Source organism: Chinchilla lanigera, unplaced genomic scaffold (assembly GCF_000276665.1).
Source record: "Chinchilla lanigera isolate Chin_1 unplaced genomic scaffold, ChiLan1.0 scaffold00013, whole genome shotgun sequence".
Taxonomy (NCBI): Eukaryota; Metazoa; Chordata; class Mammalia; order Rodentia; family Chinchillidae; genus Chinchilla; species Chinchilla lanigera.
The window spans coordinates 28,936,437-28,961,787 of record NW_004955414.1 but is presented as its reverse complement, the minus strand read 5'-3'; the positions used below and the strand labels follow the sequence as shown (position 1 = coordinate 28,961,787).

General features: G+C 38.6%; 1 protein-coding gene across 8 annotated transcripts in view; it reads right to left on the bottom strand.

Moving 5' to 3' along the window:
* Positions 1-23,253, bottom strand: part of Far1 (fatty acyl CoA reductase 1) — a 58,088-nt gene extending 34,835 nt beyond the window's left edge. For 5 of the 8 annotated variants that reach the window (XM_013512007.1, XM_013512011.1, XM_013512013.1 and 2 more), the window contains exons 1-2: positions 23,152-23,253; positions 1,335-1,530 (exon numbers count right to left, since the gene is read on the bottom strand). In XM_013512007.1, coding sequence (XP_013367461.1) covers positions 1,335-1,523 — 189 coding nt within the window. In that variant the 5' untranslated portion in view covers positions 1,524-1,530; positions 23,152-23,253. Of the gene's footprint in view, positions 1-1,334; positions 1,531-22,676; positions 22,812-22,856; positions 23,003-23,151 lie in introns of those variants that run through there. The other 3 variants (XM_005380328.2, XM_013512009.1, XM_013512008.1) reach the window with 3 other exon arrangements.
* Between the last annotated feature and the right edge of the window lie 2,098 nt (positions 23,254-25,351).

Here is a 25,351-nt window from a genome sequence, read left to right as displayed (position 1 = left end):
GCACTAAAACACATCTGTATCAGTGGTTCAAGGTACAATGACAAGATTGGTAAGCAAAGAGCAGAGAAGGCAACAAAATTCACATGTAAGCATTTTTACTCAGCAAAGGCCTGGTGGTCATAGAGCCCCCTCTATGACTCCTTTCTCACTAGGCTGGTTTTGTTTTGTTTTGTTTTTTAGGGTACACATTTGTAGTACATTCATTGTAGGTGCTTGGTACATGTGCATAGGCATCTTAATTCTTTTTACGTCCCCACCCTCCACCTCTCATCCCCTTCACACTTACAAAAGATTTATTTCCCTGTTTCCTACTGTCTTATCTTTTATTTTTCTCTTTAACTTATTTCTACTTTTGAGTTTTTCATAGCTTTTAAGGGAAGTAAAGGAGTCTCAAAAGGGCACAACCAAGAATTAAAAAAATACATGGTTAAGGGAGACTAATTTGAGTAATTATAAAGAATAAGAATAATTTCTAAATTTCTGAGAAAGACTTACATTCTAGGATTAGGAAAAAAAACAACATTATGAGGAATATTTGCCACATACTATCAAAGATATGATAATGTGACAGGACAATTAGTTCCAATATGAAGAACTCTTACAAGTTCACTTAAAGTAAAAAGTCTGGTTGTTCTAGAAGGGTTTTCCACAGTTTGAGATTTTTAAATAGACCTATAAAAATTTAGATACTCATATGAGTATCCTTCTTATTCAAAAATAAATACTATAATGAAAATTCTTTTTTGAGAGTTGCCTGTAGTGTACCAAAATCAAGCTTAGAGCTTCCCAACCCAAATTTAAAATCAATGAATGTCACATAAATTCATTCATTTTGAGAGACTTCACAAGCTTACTATGATTATGAAATAATTTTAAAGACTCAAAAGTATATTGATATCCTATATGACCTCTGTCATCTTTCAAATACTGACTTTCAAACATGACTTTTCTCTTAATATCATTAAGAGAAGAGTAATTATGGTCCTTACAAATATTAAAGTGTTATCAAAGCACAGTATCTCACAGCATAGTCAGTAGTTCAAAACTACCTAATTAAAGACAATTCAAACTACTGAAGACAAATAACCTGTCTCGAGTGCTCGAAAAACATACTTTAAGTCTCTATCAGAAAGGTGAGAAAATTCTACCCATGAGAGAAAAACTTCATTTTTTCCTACTGATTGAGTCCACAGTGGAGCAACTTAATAAAAAAATTTTCTTACGAATGTTTTTCAGGATACTGAGTTTATTATGCTAAGTTTGTAATGCCTATCATTATTATGGGTACAAGTACACACTTTTTTCTCCTCTGCAAATGGTCATTCACCACTTACCTTGCCACTAAGGACTTCTTCCACCCGCTCCTGCGGTGTCTGTCCAGCTTTCTGCCTTACCAAAACATACACAGAATTCACCTTAGGACAAGACCTCAGCAACTTTTCCAGAAGTACTTTTCCTAGAAAACCAGTAGCTCCTGTGAGAAGAACATTCTTTCCTTCATAGTATTCTGGGATTGAAACCATTTTGAACCTAAGAAAACATAATAAATAAAGTTTTAGTTCAAGGACTTAGGTTCATTCTTAGTAAAAATCTTGTAGTATTCATATACAATAAATATTTTAAAAGAAAGCAAAATTTAACATAAGCATTAACGACAGAGGACTCCAACCTCTGGTTCAATGCAGTAAAGCAGAAAGAACAAAAAAAGGTCACTCTGTGTTTTCCTTTCACTTCAGACAAGTAACTTACCTTTTGTGGGCCGTTTCTTTAACGGTTTGTACTAAAATTCATTCCAGCAATAACCCAAATCTTTATTCAACCTCGGTTAAACCCTAAACACAACTGAATGGTGTTTCTCTGTCCCCAAAGGGATTTATAACACCAAATACAGGTCAGCAGTGAGACTCAATTGCCTACTTGTGTAACACTGCTAGGTGTCATATTTACCTATCATCACCAGTTGAAACAAGAACAGGTAACACCACATCCTTTCTCCTACATGTCAGATATTGACAATATATTCAAAAGGTGTTTAAATTGCCCTTTTTAAAAAGACATGGTAAGAAATACACAAGATAACTTATGCTCCATACTCAAATTCCATCAAAACACTAGAAAAGATACACTAAGAAAACAAAAGGCATGATGAATGAAAAACAATCAAAAAGGTGTGTAAAGTATGTTACTACATAAGACTCATGCATGACAAAACAATGCTCTGTACTGTTTAGAAATGCACACACACAGGACAGAATATTGAGATGCCTGAAAAGAAAATAAGGAGCTTCTATTTGTGCTTTATTTACACTGGGGAATAGATACATGTGTTTTATGTCCAAATTTTCATAATTTAAAAAAAAAAACTCTAACAATCTGAAAACAAAAATAACTCCATTAAACAAGCAAAAAGGGATTTGGGCCAGAGAATAAAGTAGGAGAATTTCTAGAAGGAAAACTGAGGCTGAACTGGCAGAGAACCCACAGCACACTAAGCAACCCAAGCAAAACACAGAAAAGGACTACTATAAGGAAGCAAGACCTACCTTTACCAATCCCCTAGAGCCTGGAAGAAAAATTCCAAAATCAGAACAAAGAAACTAGATGAGAAAATCAAGGTAATTAAAATGTTGCTCAAAAAACAGAACAATCACTTGTGAGTCTTACTTCCTATATAAATGACTCTAGGCTTACTATCCAAATGTGATGTGGATCGGTGCAAAAGAGAAGTAGGGCTAACCCTGAAGTTGCTCCAGCATCCACAAAGTGGGAAGTCAAGGGATCAGCAGAGAGGAAATAAAACTGAGGAAGCTACTATCAGCTACCAAAACCAAACACCCTAGTCCTTTATATATGAGCGATTACTAAGGATCACTATTCAACAAATACAGACAGTACCAAGAGTGGTGGTGCACCCCTGTAACCCTAGCACTGGTGAGGCTGAGGAAGAAGGATCACCACCAATTCAAGGCCAGCCTGGGTCACAAAGTGAGTTCAAGGCCAGCCTGAACAGCATAGCAAAACCCTGCCTCAAAAGAATGAAAGAAAAAAAGGAAGGAAGGAAGGAAAGAAAACTGAAAGACAAAAGAAACAGTGAAAATTAATTTAAGATAATGAAAAATTTAAAACCTTATTAAATATCCTCCAAGCCATTTACAAAAATACTGCATCTTTACAATAATTACTCAAAATAGGAACAAAGAACATGAAAGCATTTGGAAATCAGCAAATTCAAATATAGAAAAAAATAACAAACTATTGAAATTATGAATTCAACAAGTTCAATAGATACAAAGTTTATATCCAAACTAAATTTATACATATATATATATAAAAAATATATATACCAGCAACAGAATGACGTTTAAAAAAAGCAAGGTTTATACCACTTCCAATACCACCAGGATTACCAAAGTTACAGAAAATAACAAATACTATTGTAACTTTAGAGAGATCAGAACCCTCATGTCACTAGTAGGGATGTGAGAGAGTTCACAGGCTGTGGAAAATAATTTGGTAGTTCCTTAAAAAAAGTTAAACCTAAAATTATCACATGACCCACCAATTCCAATGTTACATAAATACCACAAAGGTTAAAAACAAGTATTTAACAAGCTGACACAGGTTTATACCAGCCTTGTTCTGGGATTTTTTGTGAAGCTTGTGTGTGTGTGTGGTTTTTGTTTTGTTTTGTTTGGCATTACTGCAGGTTGGCCCTAAAGCCACATACATGCTAGGTAAGCTCTCCACCACCAAGCTACACACATCTGCAGCCTGGCTGCCCTGTTCTCAATAACCAAATAGTACAAACAGCCTACATGTCATTCAACAAATAAGTAAATAAATTGTGCAAATATATACAACAAAAACTATTCAGCCTTAAAAAATAAGTCTTGACACATACTATAACATGGATGAGTCTCAAAAACATGTCAAATGAAAAAGTCAGACCCATAAGGCCACATACTGTATGATTCCATTTATATGAAATATCCAGAATCAGTATCTCAACAGAATGCAGACTGGTGAGGAAGTAGAGAGAAACTGCTTAAGGGGTTTTATTTTAGAGTAACTGAAATGTTTTTGAATAGAGGTGGTGGCTGCACAACATTGTGAATGTACTACATGCCAGTGAGTTGTTCCTTTTAATGGTGCTATAGTTTGAATGTGTCCCCTTCAAAATTCAACTGCTGATGCAATACAGTATTAAGAGATGGGGGCCTTTAAGAAGTGAATAGGCCATGATGGCTACTGCTCAATGAAAGTACAGGCTTACTTAGGAAAAGTGGTATTACCTACTACAACTGAACAGTTGCATATCCTAAGACCTAGCAATTCTACTTCTAATTATTTACTTACCCAACTTAAAACATATGTTCACCAAACATTGAAAAATCAGTATGGTAATATTATTCCCATTATCCAGGTATTAAAATCAACCCAACTGTTTGTCAGCAGTGTATTTTATAAACTGCAGTATATTTATATAATGGAATATTTAAAAACAAACTTGAGGAAACTATTGCTACACACAACCTCAATGTATCTCACAAAAGAACACTACACCAATGAGGCCAGGCACAAAAAATATATTCTGTATGATGGATGCCATTTGCATGAAGTTCAAAAATAGGCAAAATTTATCCACAGCTGAACGTTAGAATGACAGATTCTGGAATTTAAAAAATTTTTAAATTACAGATGGAATTTGTGAAGGTTTCTATGATACTGTTAATATTTTCTTTCTTAATCTGGGTGGCTCAAATACTCAAACTTTCCAGGACTCTCATTTTAATCTTTTGGGTTTTCTGATGGTACAGTACTAGGAATCAAACTCAGGACACCTCATGCATGCCAGGCAAGCATTCTAGCACTGTGTTCCATCCTCAGGCCCTTTGGGCTTTCTTAACATGCCTTTCAATTTAAAGTTTACTTCAAAAGATAAGAACAAAACCCCAGGCCCAAGGGAGCATGCCTATAATTCCAGCTACTAGGGCAGCAGAATTCCAGCCTGAGCAAGTTAGTGAGATCCTATCTCAAAATGAAAGAGTGGGGATGAAGGAGTGGAAATACAGCTCAGTGTAAGGCCTTGGGTACAATTTCCAGTGCCACACACATAAAAGCAAATATAAACAAACAGGGTGACTACATGTGCTGATCTGCTTAGAACATGACTCCAGCTTAATTTTATATATTTAATTTTTTATTTTAAAGCGAATAAAAAAACAACATAAAAAGAAAACAAACCACAAACAATAAAAATGATATAGGGTTTCAAAACAGAATGACTGGAATTAACAATGGCTGTTACACTACAGACAGCTTAATTTTAAATAAAGTCCCCTTTATCAAAAGTGAAACACTGCATAATAAATTATATGGTTGCCCTAACTGTAACCTGCTTCAGGTTTAAGACTATTTCACCATTTTAATATCTGAAAGACTAGTCAGAACTATTAAATTTGAAATATTACTGTGATGGCTTGTATCTAGATGTTCCCAAAGCCTCATGTGGTTATAGATGGGGATCTTTGGAGGTGGCTAGATCTGGTCATAGGTGGAGGTTTTTGGAGGTGGTTGAATCTAGTGTGTGATGGTGAGATTAAGGATGTGCTGCTGGGATTGATTCACAGTGTGATGCTAGGATTAAGAGTGTGAGAGCTACCTGGGAAGGGTAGCTGGATAAAACATCAGGGACAGAAAGAGGACTGCTGGTTGCTTGTGACTTGCTGCTTTCTGCCTGCCTTGAACTGTTTCTCCTTTGTGACACCCCTCTGCCATGCCACTTTGCCTTGAGGGCAGCCATCTATGGACTGAAACCTCAACAAACTGTGAGCCAAATAACTTTCCCCCTTTTAACTTTGGGTGTCAGGTATTTTGTCTCAGCAACAAGAACAGTAACCAAGACACTAACCTTATACAAAAGATATGAAGAATAATTCTGCATCAGTACACCTAAAAATGACAGGTATTAATCACAAAGACATACTAAGTATGTTAGTGTGCTGAGAACTGAATAGGTTATATATAATTCTATGAGCTTCACTTTCTTCTTATGTACCTTATTTTAAGACAGATTCTCACTAGTTAGTCCTGGCTGGCCTCAAATTCACAATCCTTCTGCTTTGGCCTAACCTGTACTACCGTGCCCAGTCATAAAATTATTTTCAACAAACATCAAAAACCAACTATATACCAGGTATCAGAAGTTTTCCTTAATGTACATATATATTTAAGATAGAAAGATATTAAGCAATTTTTCCCTCCAGCAATCAAGGATTTATAGTGATATATGTGATTGACTCAACCCAAAACAACAAAAACAAAACCACAACTATATATACTTTCTTCCATCATTTTCTAGGACATTGCCCCACCAAAGCCTGAACACCAAAACTACTAACATCAAATGGCAGAAAATTCTTACCAAACAATTCTCTTCCTAAAGCTTAACAATACAAAGACTGCTTGATAAAAGATTTTCAGGATGAAAGTCTTCTATAAGTGTCAGGCAACTAGTTCTGTTATTTACCTGTGATTTTACACTACTATGACTTAGTTTTCTCCATGAAGAAAAAAACAATTCCCACAACTTAACCACAGTGCCAACAAAAATCTTACAAGCACTCAGTATTTTTAAACTCTCTCTCTAGGAATTCTTAGCTTTCCCAATCCAATCACTATCACCCTACTAACTTACTGGCAAAACCAATAAAAATGAAACTTCTCTTAAGGAAACTACAGACTTTTCACATCTTCAGAGCATGCTATTTAGATTTCTACTACGGAGTAGAAGATCTAAAAGTTTCTATCATCTATTGACAAATAGCTGCAGTACTAAAATACTGAGAAAAAAACAGTATTACCATTCATTTTCACTTGGAAAGGCACTGGCTTCTTTGGTCCAGAAGTGGAGAAGCAAGAACCTTTCTTCATGAAGCCCACCAAAATGCTAAGTACCAACCCTGGCAAGGTAGTGCACATTTATAACCCAGTAGTCTGGGAAGCTGAAAGAGATCTTGACTTGACCACTTTTCACTTACCAAATGTGCAAAGACCAAAAAAATTGATAGAAGCACATAGAGAAAACAGAAATTCAGTCTTCATGGGGACAATTGGCAGTGTCTGTCAAATTTTAAATGCCCATTACCTTTGACCCTGAAACTGTATTTCCAAAATTCTAACTTGCAGCTAGCTATCTTACATGTGGTAAAATGATACATTCATTGCAACACTGATAGCAAAAGACTGAAAACCTGAATGTCCACCAACTGAGAAGCAGGTATATAAAATGGCATGTTCCTACAATAGTATACTCTGTATATAAAACCAGAAGGAAGTGGCTCCATGTATACTGCTAAGGAATAGTATTCATGAAAATTGAAAAACCGCGATGTATAACAAGCCTCTCAACAGAAAAAGAAATTTTAAAAGTATAGTAAGTTCAAGGACAGCCTGAACTACACAGCAAGACTCTGTCTCAAAGAGAGAGAGAGAGACTAAAGCAGAAGAAAATTCAAACCTAGCCAGAGCAACTTAGTGAGACTCTGTCTCAAAAAGGAGAGGAGTCGAGGGGTACAAAGATGTAGCTCAGTGTGAAGGGCCTGTAGAGTCCCCAGTAACACACACACATGCACACACACACGCCATTCTGGCAGAATAATCAAAAACTAGAAGGGCTAATTGCCTCCAGAGAGAAGAACTAAGTAACTGCAGAAGAGAGATGAAGGCATTTACCTTTCACAGTATATCCTCTAAAATATTTTTATGCCCATCTACTATTTTTAAAATTAAGTATTTTTATAAAATAGAAAATCTAGATTATCGAAGGAACCCCTAAAAAGAGACTTGACAACACAACCTCACCCCTTCAATTAGCCATTCTCCTGTATCTACTTTCTTACAACAATTACAACCTGTATTTAAAAAATGTTTTGACAAATTTGATAAACGAAAATAAGACTAGTATTATGCCAGGGGTGGGGGTGGGGAACAGTATTATTCTTTCTGCTAATCTTTACTACTAAATTTATTTCATTTATTAGATGGAAACTTTTAAAAAACCAGATGACATTTACATAGGAAGCTATGGACAGGATGAATTTCCTCAACAGAAAGTGAAGAAATTCTTTCATCCTATTAATATTGATCCTGATACAGGATCCACCTCTCTTCTATTTCCTTAGAGTTACCTCCTTCGCCATGTTTACCATGTTCATAAAGTAAGAAACTACAAAGCACTACCAAATGTAGTACTGAAATTTACATTGGCTCAACCTGTACACATTTTTCTGCACCGTTATATATTGCATACAATAACTAATGAAGAATCTTTATAAGGACTTAGTTGCATGTTTTAGCTGCTACAAATCTAGGGAAACTAAGCACTGAATTTCAATGTCTGAACATGAGCATCTAACCATTCAAATCTAGCTTGCTATGAATTAATACCACTCCTAACAATACCTGAAAGTAGGGTCTACTTACCTTTCCACTAAAACTGGTTCCTCTCTGCCTTTAGCATGGAAATAAATTCAAAGTCAAAGCCTATCAATGAGAACGACAGAGTGAACAAATGGACAAAGAATAAAACAGTTCATCTATCTACTTTACTTGTAGTTGCAATTTCTGTGTTTAACAGCCATATGCAATGATGTTTTGCCATTAAACCTTTAATTCTATTTATCTCATTCTCCTATACCTCTGAGCTGATAGCTCATCTGGCAGAAGTACTGAAGGAAACTTAAAACAGCAGACAGAAAGTTAAGCTAAATGATCTTTTAATATCCGTAGACTGCATGGCTTAAAAAGGGAAAGAATAACCTTAAGTGAAATAAATCAGACACACAAGTTGAAACACTACATGATTTCTCTTGTGTGAGAAATAAGGAACAAAATAGGGGACAGATTTTAGGAAGGAGGAAGAACTTTTTCAATGGAAAGGAGAACAAGAAATGGGATAAGGAAGGATAAAGATTTTAAAAGGATAAAACAGAAATACAGCTTTTGCAAATGGGGAAGAGAAGTTGACTTGGAGGAAAGGGGAAAGGGACACAACAAAAAAAGAATTACAATGTATCATGTACATGTATAAAGTACAAGAAGAATGTCAGCCTTATATACTGCACACATATAATTTTAAAAAAGAAAAAGTAACTTCAAATAACATTTAAAAGAAAGAATTCCAAAATATTCTAAACCAAGAGTAAGCAAAGGCTTCTGTAAAAAGCTAGCTAGTAAATATTTTCATGGTCCACTGTTCAGTTGTAGCTCAAGAAGTAGCCACAGTTTAAAAACCGTTTCTCTCCACTAAAACGCATGCAGGAGTTTAACACCCACTGTGAGTCACCACAAGGTGGAAACCTAATCCAACTGTGGTGTTTACAGGGAGGACTTTGGAAAGTGATTAAGACTAGATAAATCATTAGGGTGCAGGCTGTGTGACTGAACACTGATGGTTTATAAGACAGATTAGAGGATATGGATACACATACATCCTCCCTGTTTCTTGCCATGTGATCCCCTGCACCACTTTAGGACTCTGTCAACAAGGTAGCCACCACAGACACAGCTCTTTGAACCTCTAGAAATGTAAGCTAAATAAATTTCCCTTCTTTACCAAGTTTACAAAGTGCAGCCTCAAGTATTTTATTACAGTAATGCCAATTGGACTAAGACAGCAATGATGGACAATAAATAAATGGGCGTAGCTATGTTCTAATAAAACTTTTAAAAACAGGAAGCCAGCCTAAAGGCCAGTTTACCAACCTCTGTGCCAAATAATGATTTCTAATATTCTACAAACATTCAGAAAAATGAACTATAATAAGAAAAACATCAATGAGAAGGCAGTACTGTCTAAAAATATACTGTCTTTGATTTTACTATCAACTGTATCAGATTGGAGATATGGAGCTACTAGCCAGAGAACAAAGACTGACAGCAAAGAAAACAGAAGAGGCGAAAGAGGACTTCTGTCTCAGTTACTTTCCTCATTCTCAGTTACTTTTCTCAACTGACACCCAAAGTTTAAAACGGAAAGGCCTGTTTGGCTCACAGCTTGTAGAGATTACTGTCCATAGTCGGATGGCTCCAAGGCAGAGTAGCATGGCAGAAGGGTATGACAGAGGAGAAACAATTCATGGCAGACAGAAGGCAGAAGGCAGCAAGACAGCAAGCACCAAATGACAAGGAAAGCAATTCCAACAGCAGCCCTCTTTCTGTTCCTTGTATTTTATCTAAGCTACCCACCCTTAGGGTGGTAGCACTCACACCTAGGCTGGGGCACCCTTAATCCTAGCATCGCACTGTGAGTCAATCCCACCACATCCTTAAAACCAGCATTACATACTCTAGATCCAGGCACCTCAGAAAAGCCCCACCTCCAACTGCATGAGGCTTTGGGGGGACATCTAGACACAAGTCATAACAACTTCCCTACAAGTTTAGATTTCAAAGGCAGCAGAAGCTTGCAGACACCTTGATTTCATACTTCTGGCCTACAGAACCAAGAAATAATAAATTTGTGTCTTAAAGAGCAAAGCTGTGGAAACCAATAGAAGGTTACATATCACAGTACTATTAAGGTACAGCGCAAAAGGCCTTCCAATGATGTATATGTTTTTATATCACAAATACATGACGAATCCTTTCCAACACACAGGCAGACAGCAATTACAAAAATAGTCTTTATTAAAACAAATGGGATGGCTTTTCAAAATGGGTACAGGAAAAAACAGTAGAAAAAAGCTTTATATATGAACAGTGCAAGGTCAAAAGAAGGTACATGTTCAGATCCCAGAACAAGTCATTGGGGTATATGTACATTTACTGAGGGTACATCTTTGCACAGTTATGTTTCAGTATGTAGCGGCACATTCAGGAAAAATACTATTCTGGCTATCCTAAGTATCAAAAAAATCACTCTAAAACCTACTGTCTTCTAATCACAAAAATCAACTCTTTCTCAATTTTTTTGAGTCAGAAATCTGGAAAAGGGCTCTGCTAAGCAACTCTGGCTGAACAGTTACAGCTCTCCAGACTCCAGTTTGCCTCTCCCAATGAGGTAGGTGGGGATCCTTTAAAAAGCATGATAACCTCAGGCTAATTATAATGACATAGTCTACAAAGCTGCTTATATCTTAAAGATCAGAATTCCAGGGCCAGATATAGGGCAGTGACACAAGCACCTGCGTAGCAAGCCTGAGGTCCTCAGTTCAATTCCCAGAGCCAAAAAAAAGAACTGTAATAACTAGGTAGCTCTCTCCCTTTTTCTGAACTAGTCTTAGAAGTCACACAGTACAACTTCTATCATGTTCTACTAAGTGGTTTGAAGATAGCCCAGATTTAAGGAGATATAAACTCAGGATGGGTAAGCACCCTAGTGGCTTTTCAAAGTCAGAACCATGTCCACATGCTATTTGGCTCTGGTTTTGAGATTCCCTTGATCAATTTAGCCAAAAGCTTTTTGCAGTTCAGTATGCAAGCAAAAGAAATAAGACAGGGGCTGAGAATATAGCTCAGTGGCACAAGCACCTGCCTGGCAAACGTAAGGTCCTGAGTTAGATTTCCAGTACAAAAAAAAAAAAAAATAGAACCTGAATACCGTTGAATCCTGAGAACCAGTCAGTGTTTCCATTCCCTATAGTACTATCATCAGTACAGCTACCACTAAAACTGCAGCCAAGAGTGGGGATGTACCTCAGTGGTGGAACTCTGGTCTACTATGCTTGAGGCCCTGGGTTCAATCCCTAGCACCAAGGAGTATTCTAATTTTTTTATTTAGTTACTGTTGTGGGGCTTTTTGGGGGAGGTTATTATTGTTTTGAGATGGGGGGTCTCACTATTTAGTTCAGACTGGCCTTGAACTTACTATGTAGGCTGGCCTTGAACTCACAGCAATTCTCCTGCCTCAGCCTCCCAAGTGCTAGGATTATAAGCATGCAGCACACACACAAGGGAAAAATTTTAAAAACTGCAACAGATGCCACTGTAAACCTAAAATCAAGTACTTTCTCACACTGCAAACTAATCTTTGGTGCACTGTATGTTCTCCCACAATGCAAAACTATCCCTGCTACCCCAAAACCAAAAAAATCATGGACTCAAGCCAAAAGAGCAGAGTCTGGCCCAAGAAGGACTAACTTAGAGCCCTTGGAACTCTGTGAAGAAGACAGGGGATCTCATGGGGTTACCTCTCCTCCATTCCTCAAGGGATCTCAGGATTTTCTCGTAAACTGCCATCTGGAGGAATTTCGGGAACCAATGATTTAGTCAGTCTCTTTTTACTATACTTTGGTAACTACAGAACCGTTTTTAAGTGACAGATAAAATTGTATTATTTATCATGTAGGTGATGTTTTGAAACCCATTTTGGATGGAATCTTTATTTTAAAGTTCAATTTAAAAGAAAATTCTATCTGAAAATTATAAGCAGCAAATAAAAAAAATTACAATGTGAAGAGTGTATAATCTATTTACCACAAGTCAAGCTGTTAAGAATAGAGTTCCTTTTTCAAAAATTAAGGCTTATCAGGCATTTTTCCACAAACAATAGTTCTAGCATCTTAGTTAACATTTCTTTTTCCAATAAAAGATGCTAGTGTCCAACTCTGTTCTAAGCACCCATTGAAGTAGACATAATGACCACTCTGTTTGCCTACACAGACAGGCACTGGGATAGCAATACTCAACTCTGTGTCCCATTTTTCCAATGTCTAAGGTACTTCTTGGTAGTTCTTAGTCCAGTATGCAACTATTTTATACACTGATGTTATGCCACAAAGCATGGTAACTTTCACAAGAACTAAAATACTTCTAGGATCCTATTATCCTAGAAAATTTTAGACAATGAAGAAAATCATACTCAAGATATTTTTGAGTAAAGATCAAACACAATGGTAAGTGAAGTTCTACTCCATCAAAGAGAAAATACCCAAATTTTCTGCTGGCCACAAAACTTTAAACTTTTTCAATAACACCCACTTTGTTTCCATTTCTGAACTCAAGGCCTGTATCAGTAAGATAATTACTGTAAAACTTACAAAAGAAGGGCTGTGCTTTTATTGTACCTAGGCTGGCAATACAGAATAATAAACAGGAAGAGCTATCTAAAATAAAAATATAAACAGTTATAGCAATTAGCTAAATTACTTAGATGGGGGAGTCACTATTTGGAAAAATGTAAATTAAATTCCATTCCAAGAGGAAAATAACTTTTTAAAAAAAGTATTTCCCATAGGTCAGTCAGACATTCTTTTTTAAATAAGAATGCTATATTCACTTCTTTTCTTTGTTTTTTTTTTTTTTGTTTTTCTCCGGTACCGGGAATCAAACTTATGACCTTGTGCTTGCCAGGCAGGCGCTGTGACACTGTGCTAAATCCCCAGCCTCCTCACTTCTTACTTTAATAAAAATGTTTCTACAATAAAAATTTTTATACAATAAAAATTTTTATCCTAGTATCTTCATACTCAGAGTGAAAGTGTTCAGTACATGAAGGTATTCTAATATTTTAAATGTATTACGAAAAATAGGGCTTTTCAAACTTTGCCAACATAGCACAGAAAATTCAAATATTCTATTTTGCTTACAAATTTAATAATTGGGGCCGGGGATACAGTTCAGCGGCACAGGGCCCACCTGGCAAGTGCAAAGTCATGAGTTCGATTCCCGGTATGCCCCCCCCCAAAAAAACAAATTTAGTAATTGTCTATTAAATAACTTAATTATATTAATAAATAATAAGATTTAATATAAAAGTATTTCAAATTATCCAGTAAAAATTACGTTACAGGAAAATGTGGCATGTTTACCCTGAAAACTACACATAGACTACATAAGGTTTACCCCAGAACTGACTTAAGCAAATTACTTACACATCTTGTACAGACAAATTAATCTATCAAATCCTATTCATAAATATTAAAACATCTTTTAAAAGAAGGTGGGAGAACTGAGTATTTTGCTGATTACAGAAGTAGTTAAGACTTGTAACCCCTAAAAGCAGAAAACTGTTCTGAAGCTCCTGTATACTCTAAGTCATACTTGTGTGTGTCACTTATGAATCTGTTCGCAAGGCTGAACCTAGAAATGGGCTTCAGTCCTCCAAGGCAGCATTAAGGCTGAGAAATTATACCTGACCAGATTGGGAAAATACATCAACATACCAGAGACTATAAAATGTTATGTCCTGTCTTTCATGAATTTCCCAGTACAGCTGGGGAAATAATGCTCATAAAGAGCTCATGATCAGCCATCCTCTCAAGCTACTGATAAGGTAATTACTCAAAAAATGGCCCAAATCTCCTGATAGACAACAAATGATTTAGAAAGCATGACCTTCCTTTGAGCTATAAAATTTTGAATCATCTATTAGGCTAGTTACCAAGAAATAGAAAAGTACGTTACTAGACTATACCAAAGACTTAAACTTATACTCAAGTAGTAAGTCCAGTTATTGCAACTAGCAATGCTGCAAAGCTCCTACCACATAGGTACAATCAAAAGCCGTATTTCTGAAACTCTGAAGATACAGTCACAGTCAGTTAAACTGCATTGTCTTTAGCTGACCATGGTTTTCAGTTACTACCATTGTTCTTGCTTTTAATTAAAGGTCCCATTAGTTTGGCTTTATTTTATTAACTCTACAAAGAATATACTGTACAACTGCATCATCAGTTTTATAAGTAATCTAGAGTTTAAGATAAAGTAGATTTCTGTGCTTTAATCAGGAACTATCCATACACCTGACAAAAATCCCCCCAAAACACCTATACTTTGATAATAATTATTGCACTAGAAAGCAGAAATTACTAACTAAATAAAGATCCAGCTAAAGTTCTGGGATTTAAAAAGCCTGAGCGCGGTTACTAAGGACCAGACTTTTTCCTCATCACCTAGGTATAGCAACCAAATGTAGTAGAGAAACTCAAAACAGGATCAGCTGCCTAAGTAGTAATAACTTCTTTGTATGTCAATGACCCCTCTAGTCTCTAATTTTGAGTTGAGAAAGAACAGCTTCCACGAATGTCTTAAGAAGGCTGAATTCCTAATCAAAACCTCTCCTCAAAGTTCCTTTCCTAGTTTATCTTTAAAACTCTGCCTGATTCTACACACATCATTCAACTACATGCTCAGGTAAGAATCGGCTCAGAAAGGTATAAAAATGAGGAAATAAACATCTAATGATTTTTCTGAATTTTCAGTAGGTTTTCAGCTGTGATAGTGAATTAAGATCCTAAGAGGTCTAGCCTAACAAGCCTTCTAAGTGTGAGACATACTTATACTAAAGAGAGGGTAAAAATAGGTATGGCAAAGTGAAAACATTAGAGTATAAAAATTCAAGGAATTCTTAGTCTACTTATCAAAGTCACAGTACTAAAAACTCTGGTGGTTACACACTTCCTTTTCTGGCTACTGAATTCCACAGTGTAAAGATAACCAAAATAACTAAGCCAAAAAGATTTAACAATATCAGACTGAGTAATAAATTCACTGTTGGGGTTGCCATAACCAAATAATCTTGGGCAAATCAATTAACCTCTCCAGTCAATCATTAAATGCAGGAAAGAGGTGCCCTATCACTGACTGTTAAGTCTTCTGGCTCTCAAAATCTGTATTTCTACTATGTAAGAATAAGTTGTTTCCTAAACTTACATTATCAGATACCTAGGGAATTATTAACTCAAACAGGTCACAAAGGTTATCACTTTAAAGCAATTCACCTAATATTTACCATCTTCAAACAGTCTTATACACTGCTCTACACAGTCAAATGTCCCATTACCAGCAAATTCACCTGGTTCCTATCTCATAAGGATCCTACTCACGCTAATACCCATTATGATGACCACATTTTTAAGTGCAACCCCCAGTTTTTCAAAACACACTCTAAGAAACTTATTTAAGACCATTTTTCAATGTAAGTAAATGATGACTGCTTATGATCTCACAGCACCATTGCCTTCAAAAGTTATTTAATATAGATGTGAAAAAATAACAGATCCCTTCTTCCACAGTTCAAAACTGCTTAAGGGCAAGATAGGTCAAAAAACTTTCTTCCTCTACCTTTAGGGGAAAAATAAAAGGTATTTATGCATTTATTCATTCTTATATATTCCACTTACTGTTAATTCAGGATGGGCAGCAGCCATGATATAAAGTGCCATACACCTATTCCAAAACGTTTTGTGAAATCATTTCTACATATTAAACTGGATATAGGTTATTTCCCCCCAAGAATCCAATTAACAATTTTTTAAATCAAGCATTTGTACAAAAAACTTCATAATTTAATCACTTCTATTAAAAATATCTATAAAAAGTGAACACAATACATAAAATAATTAAATTTTGGCAGTATGCTTTTTACCTACATATTAAAACTAAACCAGGATCCACAGATCCTTTAGCATCTGAATGGGTTCTGGGTCTAAGTAAATACCTAAAATTTAATGAAAAATTAAGTGTGAGTGTATATTTTCCTAAAGAGGTAGGACAACATTACATTTTTTCCTAAAGAGGTAGGACAAGCTTTACAAGGTTCTCAGAAAGGTTCCAGAACATTTAGAATTTCTTCATTATGAAATATACTTGGAGACTATTTTCAGTCAGAATACCTAATAATAAGATATAATACTTATGAATTCCTTAACCCTCAGGATTTCCTGTGAAGTACCATGCCAACATTCCTGACAATTTCATGAAATATATGTATATAAAGTAGGTATTTGGGGGCTACGGATGGAGATCTATGGCATAGCACTTGTCTAGCATTTGTAACAAGGCCTGGGTTCAAACTGATTTAATGACTTCAGGGTTGGTCAAAAGGGCAATACTACATTCCTAAAGTAGATACCACATTCAAGTTACAAACTTTCACAGATACAAATGGACCCAAATTATTAACATTTGTACATGCACATAAATCATGAAAGTAGCTCAGATATCTGCCACATTTATTTATAGTGTGCGTGTAACCATAAGTTACGCGCACACACACACCTGCATGTGTTTGGCCCTATCTGTAGTACTGCAAAATGAATGAATTAATGAATGAATGACTTCAGGGTTGGTTAGAAGTGCAAGATCTAACAATACAACATTCTTTAAGTAGCTATGTCAAAATATTCTTAAAATTGTCAAATGGTTATCGCTGAACTTAAACACATGTGCAAGTACACAAAAAAGTTACAATTTAAAGTTTTCTAGTGACTTATACCTGGAAACTGATTGTACACACCCACAAGGAATATTCTAGCTAGTGAATCCCTAGCACACTCACTGAGCTACATCCCCCAGCCTCTCATCAGCTCTTTGTACATTATTTATGGTATTTTATTAACTCAGACAAAATATGCATTCATTCATCCGCTAACAATTTGATGGGTACCTGTGTTCTAAGACACCCTGTCTCAATAAATGTACAGTATCAAAAATAAACATCCTCTCTAATAAACTAAGAATCTGAGCATACCCAAAAATGGCAGGGAAGAAAGATAGGGAGAAGAAAAAGAACAAAGTAGTAAGGTACTGTATGTAGTTATCTAAAGAATCAATGTTTTCAATTAAAAAGAATGCATAGCTTGGTGTGGTGACACGTACCTGTAATCAGAGCACTCAGGAGGCTGAGGCAGGAAGATTACCATAAGTTCAAGGCCAGCCTGCACTACAAAGTGAGACTTTGTCCCAAAAAGCCAAAAAAAAAAGGCAAAGCTTATACAAGTTCAACTGGCTTAAACATTTCCCTCCTCCCTCCATTTAGCAGATGAGGAAATTAAAACCCAGAGAGGGGGAAGTGACTTGCCTAAAACACACCACGGTGCTAACAAAACCAAAATTAAAAGTTAAATCTGCTGATTCACAATTCAATGTGAATTTTCTGCATTATGACACTTTTTATACCTCATAATATTAAAGAAAATGAACTATTAATATACGCTTCAATTTAATATCATATCTTATATTTTTAAAAAGTAATACGATAAGTAAAGGGGGATAGCCTGGGAAGAAAGTGATCATGAAATGGTTATATATGAAAGCTTTATGAATCTACTATTCTTCCTCAGTTGAGACAATGACTTCAACACACAGTATCCATTTCATAAACATTTTGAAATAGACATTGTAAAATACATTTCAACAAATATTAAAATGTGAAAATATACAAGGTATACTCAAGCAGTGAATGTTTAAATAAAAATTACTACAGCTAAAAGACATTGCCATTCATTAGTTCCAATCAAAATACTCTCCCTTTCTTAGAACAATCTAATTCCATCACTTTTGCCACCTTCTAAAGCAGTTCTGTAAGTTTGTGAGCATCTTTAAAGGATGTGATCAAAAATATGGTGAATGCTGATGCCAGGCATCAACCAATGGAAAAGCAACTTGAAAAAAAAATTAGTGTATCTTCAACCATCTTAATCACCAGAACTGGCACTGTGCAGTTTCTAGCTCTTTCTAAAGTCAAAATGACCATAAATGATAAATATTTTCAATCAACTCAGAGCATCAAAGCATCCAGTGCAACTGAAGACACTCATGAAAGAGGACTTCCAGAACTGCTTCAGAAAGTGGTAAGAATGACACTGTGTTTGAAGGAAGAAGGAATACTTTAATGGTAATATGTCTTTCAACTATTACCAAGCAAGAAAGCAAGAAAATGTAACATAATGCACCCTGTTACATTTTAAACATGTTAAAATTAGTATCACTTATTTAGAGGCAGTGTCACAAGGCACAAAACTTGGAGCAAGAGTACCACTTCTAAAGTAATAAACTAAATATCAGTTACTAAATATCTCAGATTATGTGGCATTTTTTTTCAAGTATAGGAATTAACAAGTCCTTGTTACTTGTTTCATGAGTTTTAGAGTTAGACAAAACAAGGTTTGACTGCTAGCTCCTCCAGCTTGGCTCTACAATCCTCAGAAAGTTACTTATTTCTCCAAATTTCATTCTCCTCATCTGTAAAATGAGACACACGCAAGAGAACTATATAAAAATTAAATGTCATCATTTAAGGAATATAATGCCTACATGAAACAGACATTTCATTGTTTACTCCCATAATCCCTATAGACAAAATGAAATTAAAACAAAAGCTAGAAGACTAGTGTGGTGGCACATGCTTGTAATTCCAGCCCGCTAAGAGGCTGAGGGAAAAGGACACCAAGTTCAAGCCCATCCTGGACAACTTTACTACCTACTCAGACCCTGTCTCAAAATGGGCTGGAGGTGTGGCTCAGTGGTCCAAGCCCTAGTACTGCAAAATAAACAAACAGATTGATTTTCAAGATTTCTCCTTCCACATTTAGGAGACTAAAATCAATCTGCACTGATCCAAAGGCAAATCCTTACTAGTTTGCTTGAAAATAGTTGGTAAGAAAAGCTTATTTTTTTTCACCCTGTACGAAGGACTGAACCCAAGAAGCATTGAGCTACATCCCCAGATCTCTTTTTAAATTTTATTTGGAGTCATTTCTTGCTAAATTGTCCTGGCTGCCCTCAAACTTGAGAGCCTCCTGCCTTAGCCTCCTGAGTAACAGGGGTTACAGGTGTGTGCTACTAGGTCTAGCTGTAAAGCTTATTTTCTTAACATTTGTCTCTGTTCTTCAAATTGGGAACAGAAAACAGTGATGAATTTCTAAATGCTTAAGCTGATCAATTCAAAATTCAGCACTTTGATACTGTTTTACTGAACTTTCAAAACTCTAAGCCCATTACAAACTTTGGAAAGAGAGGAACCATGGGACCAATGCACGAGAAAAGAAAGCTATAAAATCAGCAGAAAGTTAAAATGACTCAATCCTATGAGTGGTTTGTTTTCTTTTTACCTTAAATTCATTGGTTAAACTCTTAAAAAACAAGTGTTCAGGTGAGTCAAGTCCTATCCCTTCAACTGAGGGTGCTTTAGTAATCTGATAGCCCTGATTAAGCAAATACCAACTTTCAGTATGCATGGTTTCAGTTCCTACCCATTAACAACCCAGACATTTCCAAGAAGAAGGCAGGTCTGATAAAATGGCTCATTTGGAGTAGATACTAAAACAAGACCACTCTTGCACCCCAAATTCAGAACTACACAGCTCCTAAATAGCTCATTTCTGTTGAGTGATTTTTACCCTTTTAATTCTAAAAACAATGCTCATTTTTAGAAATTTGTTAATGCAAAGTATTTTAAAATCACTTGGAGTCTTTCTAGCCAATGATTATTGGGTTATAAGGGGCTCTATTATAATCTTTCCTATGAATTACGTATTTGATCACAATTGTGATCATATGGAATACTTAAATTTGTAGAAAGTACCTGTCACTAAGCAATATTATTGGCCCATACCTTTGTATCTTTCATCCAGCCTTACTAAGACTATCTCCACATTTCTTCTGTCCCTAACTCAATAGTTTTTCTCAGTGTTCTTTTTAGCCAGCTAAATACGCAGTTTGTTAATGAACATTTCTTTCATCCTTAAAATTCTTTAGTTATGGTTTTCCTTTTTTTTTTTTTTTTTGGTCTTTTTGAGACACCGTCTCACTATACAGTTCAGGCTGGCCTTTAGCTCACTGTAGCCCAGGCTGGTCTCGAACTTGCAATGATCCTCCTGCCTCAGCCTCCTGAGTGCTGGAATTACAGTCAAGCTCCACCTCGCCTGGCCTAGTCACGGTTTTCTTGAAACAACTTACTCCCCAGTATCTATAAACATCTCTCCAAGTGATTTTCTCCCCCTTCACTGCTGTCCTTTAACAATATCTTTAAAATTACTCAGGCCTGACTTTTGGATTTTGTCAAATATGAGTCCCCAGCACACAGCATACTGCCTAGCATCCAGTACACGCTCAATTAAGGTTTACTGGCTGACTACCAATCCTGACCTACCCTCTTATAAATCTGGGCATGCAGAAATAAATTTGGGCCAGTTGAATGTCTCTGAATCTCATATCCTTCACCTATAAAGTACAATCAAAAGAAGATGCTACCTGGAAAGCTCAAAACAGTGTCTGGCACAAAATAGCACCCAATAAATTTTGCTGTTACTATCAATATGATCTAGTATAAGACTCAAAAATATTTCTAAATATTGTGTTAAGACTATCATATGTACTTCTTGATAATCCAATTTATTTTCAATACTGTCTTATCAGAAATATTTTGTGCACTTTATTGCCTACTTTCAACACATCAACTGACCTAATTCTTCTCTGCGAACTACCACAAAGAATTACCATTTACCAACTAAGTTGCAACAAAATGTTCAGTTGATTCTCACAATCCTAAGTGTCCACTCAGATCTTCAATTCTCTTTAAAAACCATTTTTCATCTATGATTCTTATCCATAGTTGTTTATACCATGCCCAATAACTGGACTGTCATTCTTACCTTTCAATAACCCATACCCCAACTGCTAGTTCCAATAACGGCTCGACCCTCACCTTTTTCAGGAAATCTTTCCTAATTATCCCCACACCAGCTAGATTATTTCTCTGCTCCAAGAGGCCTCAGCATTTAGGTATTCTCTTGTACTAAAAGTAACACTGATCACAGAAAAACCAAGAAAAAAACTTCCACAAAACTATTTCTACACCCCAAAAAATGACCCATTATTTAAATGTTTTTGTTCATCTAGTGATCAAGGAAACCTCCTATACAACAACTGCTCTCTTTGGTTTTTGTCCTTGAGAAGGTAACACGCACAATACAAATCAGTGCTATCATTTAAATCTGCCAGTGGTAGTGGACCACCTTTCCACCACCTCTTCTTTTCCCCAATCTCTTCCCACTTCCCAAAAATGAACAGTCCAAAAATTTCAAACAGAAAGGCAAGTAGCACTGATACAAAATTACCAGTCTTTCCTTCCTGAGTGAAAAAAATTTTAGTTCCATTTAGTTACAAAACTTCTTAAGGCTGAGAAATTTCTCAAACAACACATAATCAAATTCCACTGCATCAAAAAAGTTCATCCTATAAAATAACAGAACTTACAAAATTACACACGAATTCTGTTCCACCGTAAGAAATCTTACATCATTTTTATGCTGCATTACACATACTCAACAAGATTAATGAAGAACTTCCCTGTAGGGCAGGTTTTCCCAAACTATATTCTGATGTTGCCTTTAAACATGCTCTACTCTTTTAATGTGAAGAATTAAGCTATTGCTCACCGACATGCAATCAAAAGCAAACTATGTCAGTTTCTTTCCTAAGAGGCTAAGTCTGTGTGCTGCTGAGGCCAAACAATTAAACGCACTGTCCACACTGTGGAAGGAACGGCGAGGAGGGAGATCAACCTCAGGAGTGAGAATTAACAAATCAGAGGGAGGGGCCTATCACGAACAGTGAATGAATCCATAAATCTGGCTCCTACCTGGGGCTCCCCTTAACTCTGTTCTTGCTCAACTAGTCATAAAAGATTCACAGCCCTCACCTGTTACACATAAATCTACCTCGCTCGTTAGGTGTGTACTTTCTAACTGGCCAAATGACGCCTCCTAGCGAGCCTCCACCTCACACCACAGCTAACACCTCTGCCCCTAGTCACCTTCCGGTTTCAGAAGGCGCGCCTCGCACTCAGGATCCACGTGCTCCCATTGGTCCAGAGACCTTAACCTTCAAACCCCACGCCTGCTCCCCCTCGGCTCCCAGCAGATTTCCCCCCAACCCCTATGGATACCTACTCCCGAGAAAACACACTCCCCGGCCCCGAGCCGTCTTCCAGAACACACTCTTCGGAGCATCACCTCTCCGCAGGACTTTCTTCGTCTCCAGCAACCGGAATCCTCCCCCACACAGGCCTCCGTTCGCCGCCACCCTCCCTCCCGCACGCGAGCCCGCTCCCCGTTAACCACCCGGCCCACCTTCGCCACCTCTACGCGGCCTCCCACCCCGGGCGGGGCCCCGGGCGCCGCAACCGAGGGCCAGGCCCCTCACCACGTCGCCCTGGCTGTCCCGGCTCCGGGAGGGCGGCGGCCCGGCCACGCCACGCAGGGACCATACGGGCCGAGGAGGGCGCCCCCGCTCCGGGCGGGCGAGGCAGAGGGCGGGGGCGGGGCGGCGGCCCCACCTCGGCCCTGCCCCCGGCTCCCTCAGCCGCTGCCGGGCCGGACAGAAGAGCCCGCGGCCCGGCCCTCCAGCGGCGCCCCTGCCTCTCACCTAAGCAAAGACTCAGGCCTCGCTGTTTCCTGGCACCTCAGGGAAGGCTGCGCGCCGCCACCTTCGGGCTCTCCTCACTCGCGTTTCCACCGCCCCCGACCGGCTGCTGTAGAGCGGACAGATAGCCGCTTGCCCATTGGCTGTGGCCTGTGATTGCGTCATCAACTTCGACCGCTCCTCGGCACGTAAATGGCTGGAGCTGCGCCCCCCTTCCACGTCCGCTGCCGATTGGCTGTCTCGCGCACCCTCCCGGGGAGGACCACTCACCCTCGTCCCAGCTCCAGCCTTCCACCCCCCGCTAGTTTCCATCGGGGAGGGGGGGGCGGGAGCGAGCGCCAGTGAGAAGCAAACGGCCAATGGGGGCGCGGAGAGAGGCTCCGGAGGTGGGCGCCGTGGCGGCCGGCGGGGGAAAGCTCAGCCAATGGGCGTGCGCCCCACATCCTAGGCCCCGCAGCGCCACCCATGGCCGCTCGTGTGCCCCGGGTCGCGCCCAGCGCCACGCCCGACTGCTCGGGGCTCTAGCGGGCGCCCGTGGGAGAGGCGCGGGGCTCGGGGTGCCGGCGGGGCAGCCATTGTGTCGTCTCCCGCGCTGCCTACGTGGAGCCCGTCGCGCCTTTTGAGGGAACCCCGGGGCGCCCTCAGAGAACTACCAGCTTGGTCCGGGTTGGTGAGGGCGGAGCCATCGCTCTGTGGACCCGGGAATCTCGCGGGGAGAAGCTCTGGTAGGGAGGACCCGACTCAGGGTGTCATCCGGCCCCACGGCCCTGGGGGCCAAATCATCCCACTTACCGCTTCCTCCAAACTTAGGGATGATGAGAGAAGTTAGAATGATGGTTACCTCCGAGGGATGGGGACATGTTATGTGGGAAGCAGCGCAAGGAACCCCAGCTGTATGTGGAAATGTTCATTTCCTTGATCTGGGTGGTAGCTAGAGGGGTTTGCATATGCAGGGATTCACTCAGCTGTACACTTCAGGTTAAGCGCGCCCTAGGCACTTCATGAACAAATAACTCAATTTTAAAAAGAATACAAAGATCATAAGAGTTATCGCATAATACGCAGTCCCGGCCAAGACTTAGCCAGCACTAAAGATCTACAAGTTGTTGAGGGAGGAGATTTGATAGAGGTGAAGACGTGGGAAGCTCCTGGCACGGTGAATAACAGACACTGGTTGGAAATTTAAGGACTGGCCAGGCTGGCTCAGGGTGATTTTTCTTTTAAGAGAATTAGATAGAGCTTGTTTCAGTGTCTGGCCCTGTTAGTAACACAAAAGCATTCAGTACTGCCTCCAGTTGGAAAGTACAAAAGCTTATCGAGCTGCCTACTTCGTGGCATACTTAAATTCTGAGCCCGGGAAACCAAATTTGCCCTCGAGGAGGGCACAGAGAAGCGCCATAGAGCCATTTCACAAGCACAAAGTTAACACGGTTGTTCACCTTCAGGGATGACACACTTACTGTGTTAGGCAAAACAAGAGTGTGGGCCTAAAACCCAGGCTATTAACTGAGTTGTGAAATAGCCGGGATCAGGCAAAACATTTGTTAAAGCGGTTTAATTATATCCCACTGTCTTAGTTACTTTCCTCATTGCAGGCCCACAATACCCGACACCCATAACTTACAGGAGGAAGCGTTTATTTTAGCTCACAGTTAGAGGTTTCAGTCCATAGTCCACTGGCTCCAAGGCAGGGCAGCATGGAAGAGGGACCTGGCTGAGGGAAAACTGCTCATGGCACGGCACATGGGAAACGGAGATGAAGGGAGGAGGGAGGGAGATATTATACCCTTCCAGGCCATGCCCCTGGTGACGCACCTCCTCCTGCCAGGCTTTACCTCCCAATGTTATATTTAGCTATCAACTGACCAATGGAATAAACCATTATTGACTATCGGGCCCCCATGATCCAGTCACCTCCCAAAAATCCCACCAGTGATCACATGAAGCTTTGAGAGGGCATCCCTCAGGGATATAGTTGAGTGGCACAGTGCTTACCTGGCGAGGGAGTTCGATTCCCCATGCCAAAAAAAAAAAAAAAAAAATCTGGAAAGATTTGGAGTTTCCTGTCTCTCTGATTGTGTTTTGTTTTGTTTTGTGTTTGTCTTTCTAAGAAAATGATTAAATCAGACTCAGACAACATGCAATGGAACGTTTTCACTGTGTTGAAATTCAAGCTTTGGTCCCTATGGGAAGCGCTTGTTCC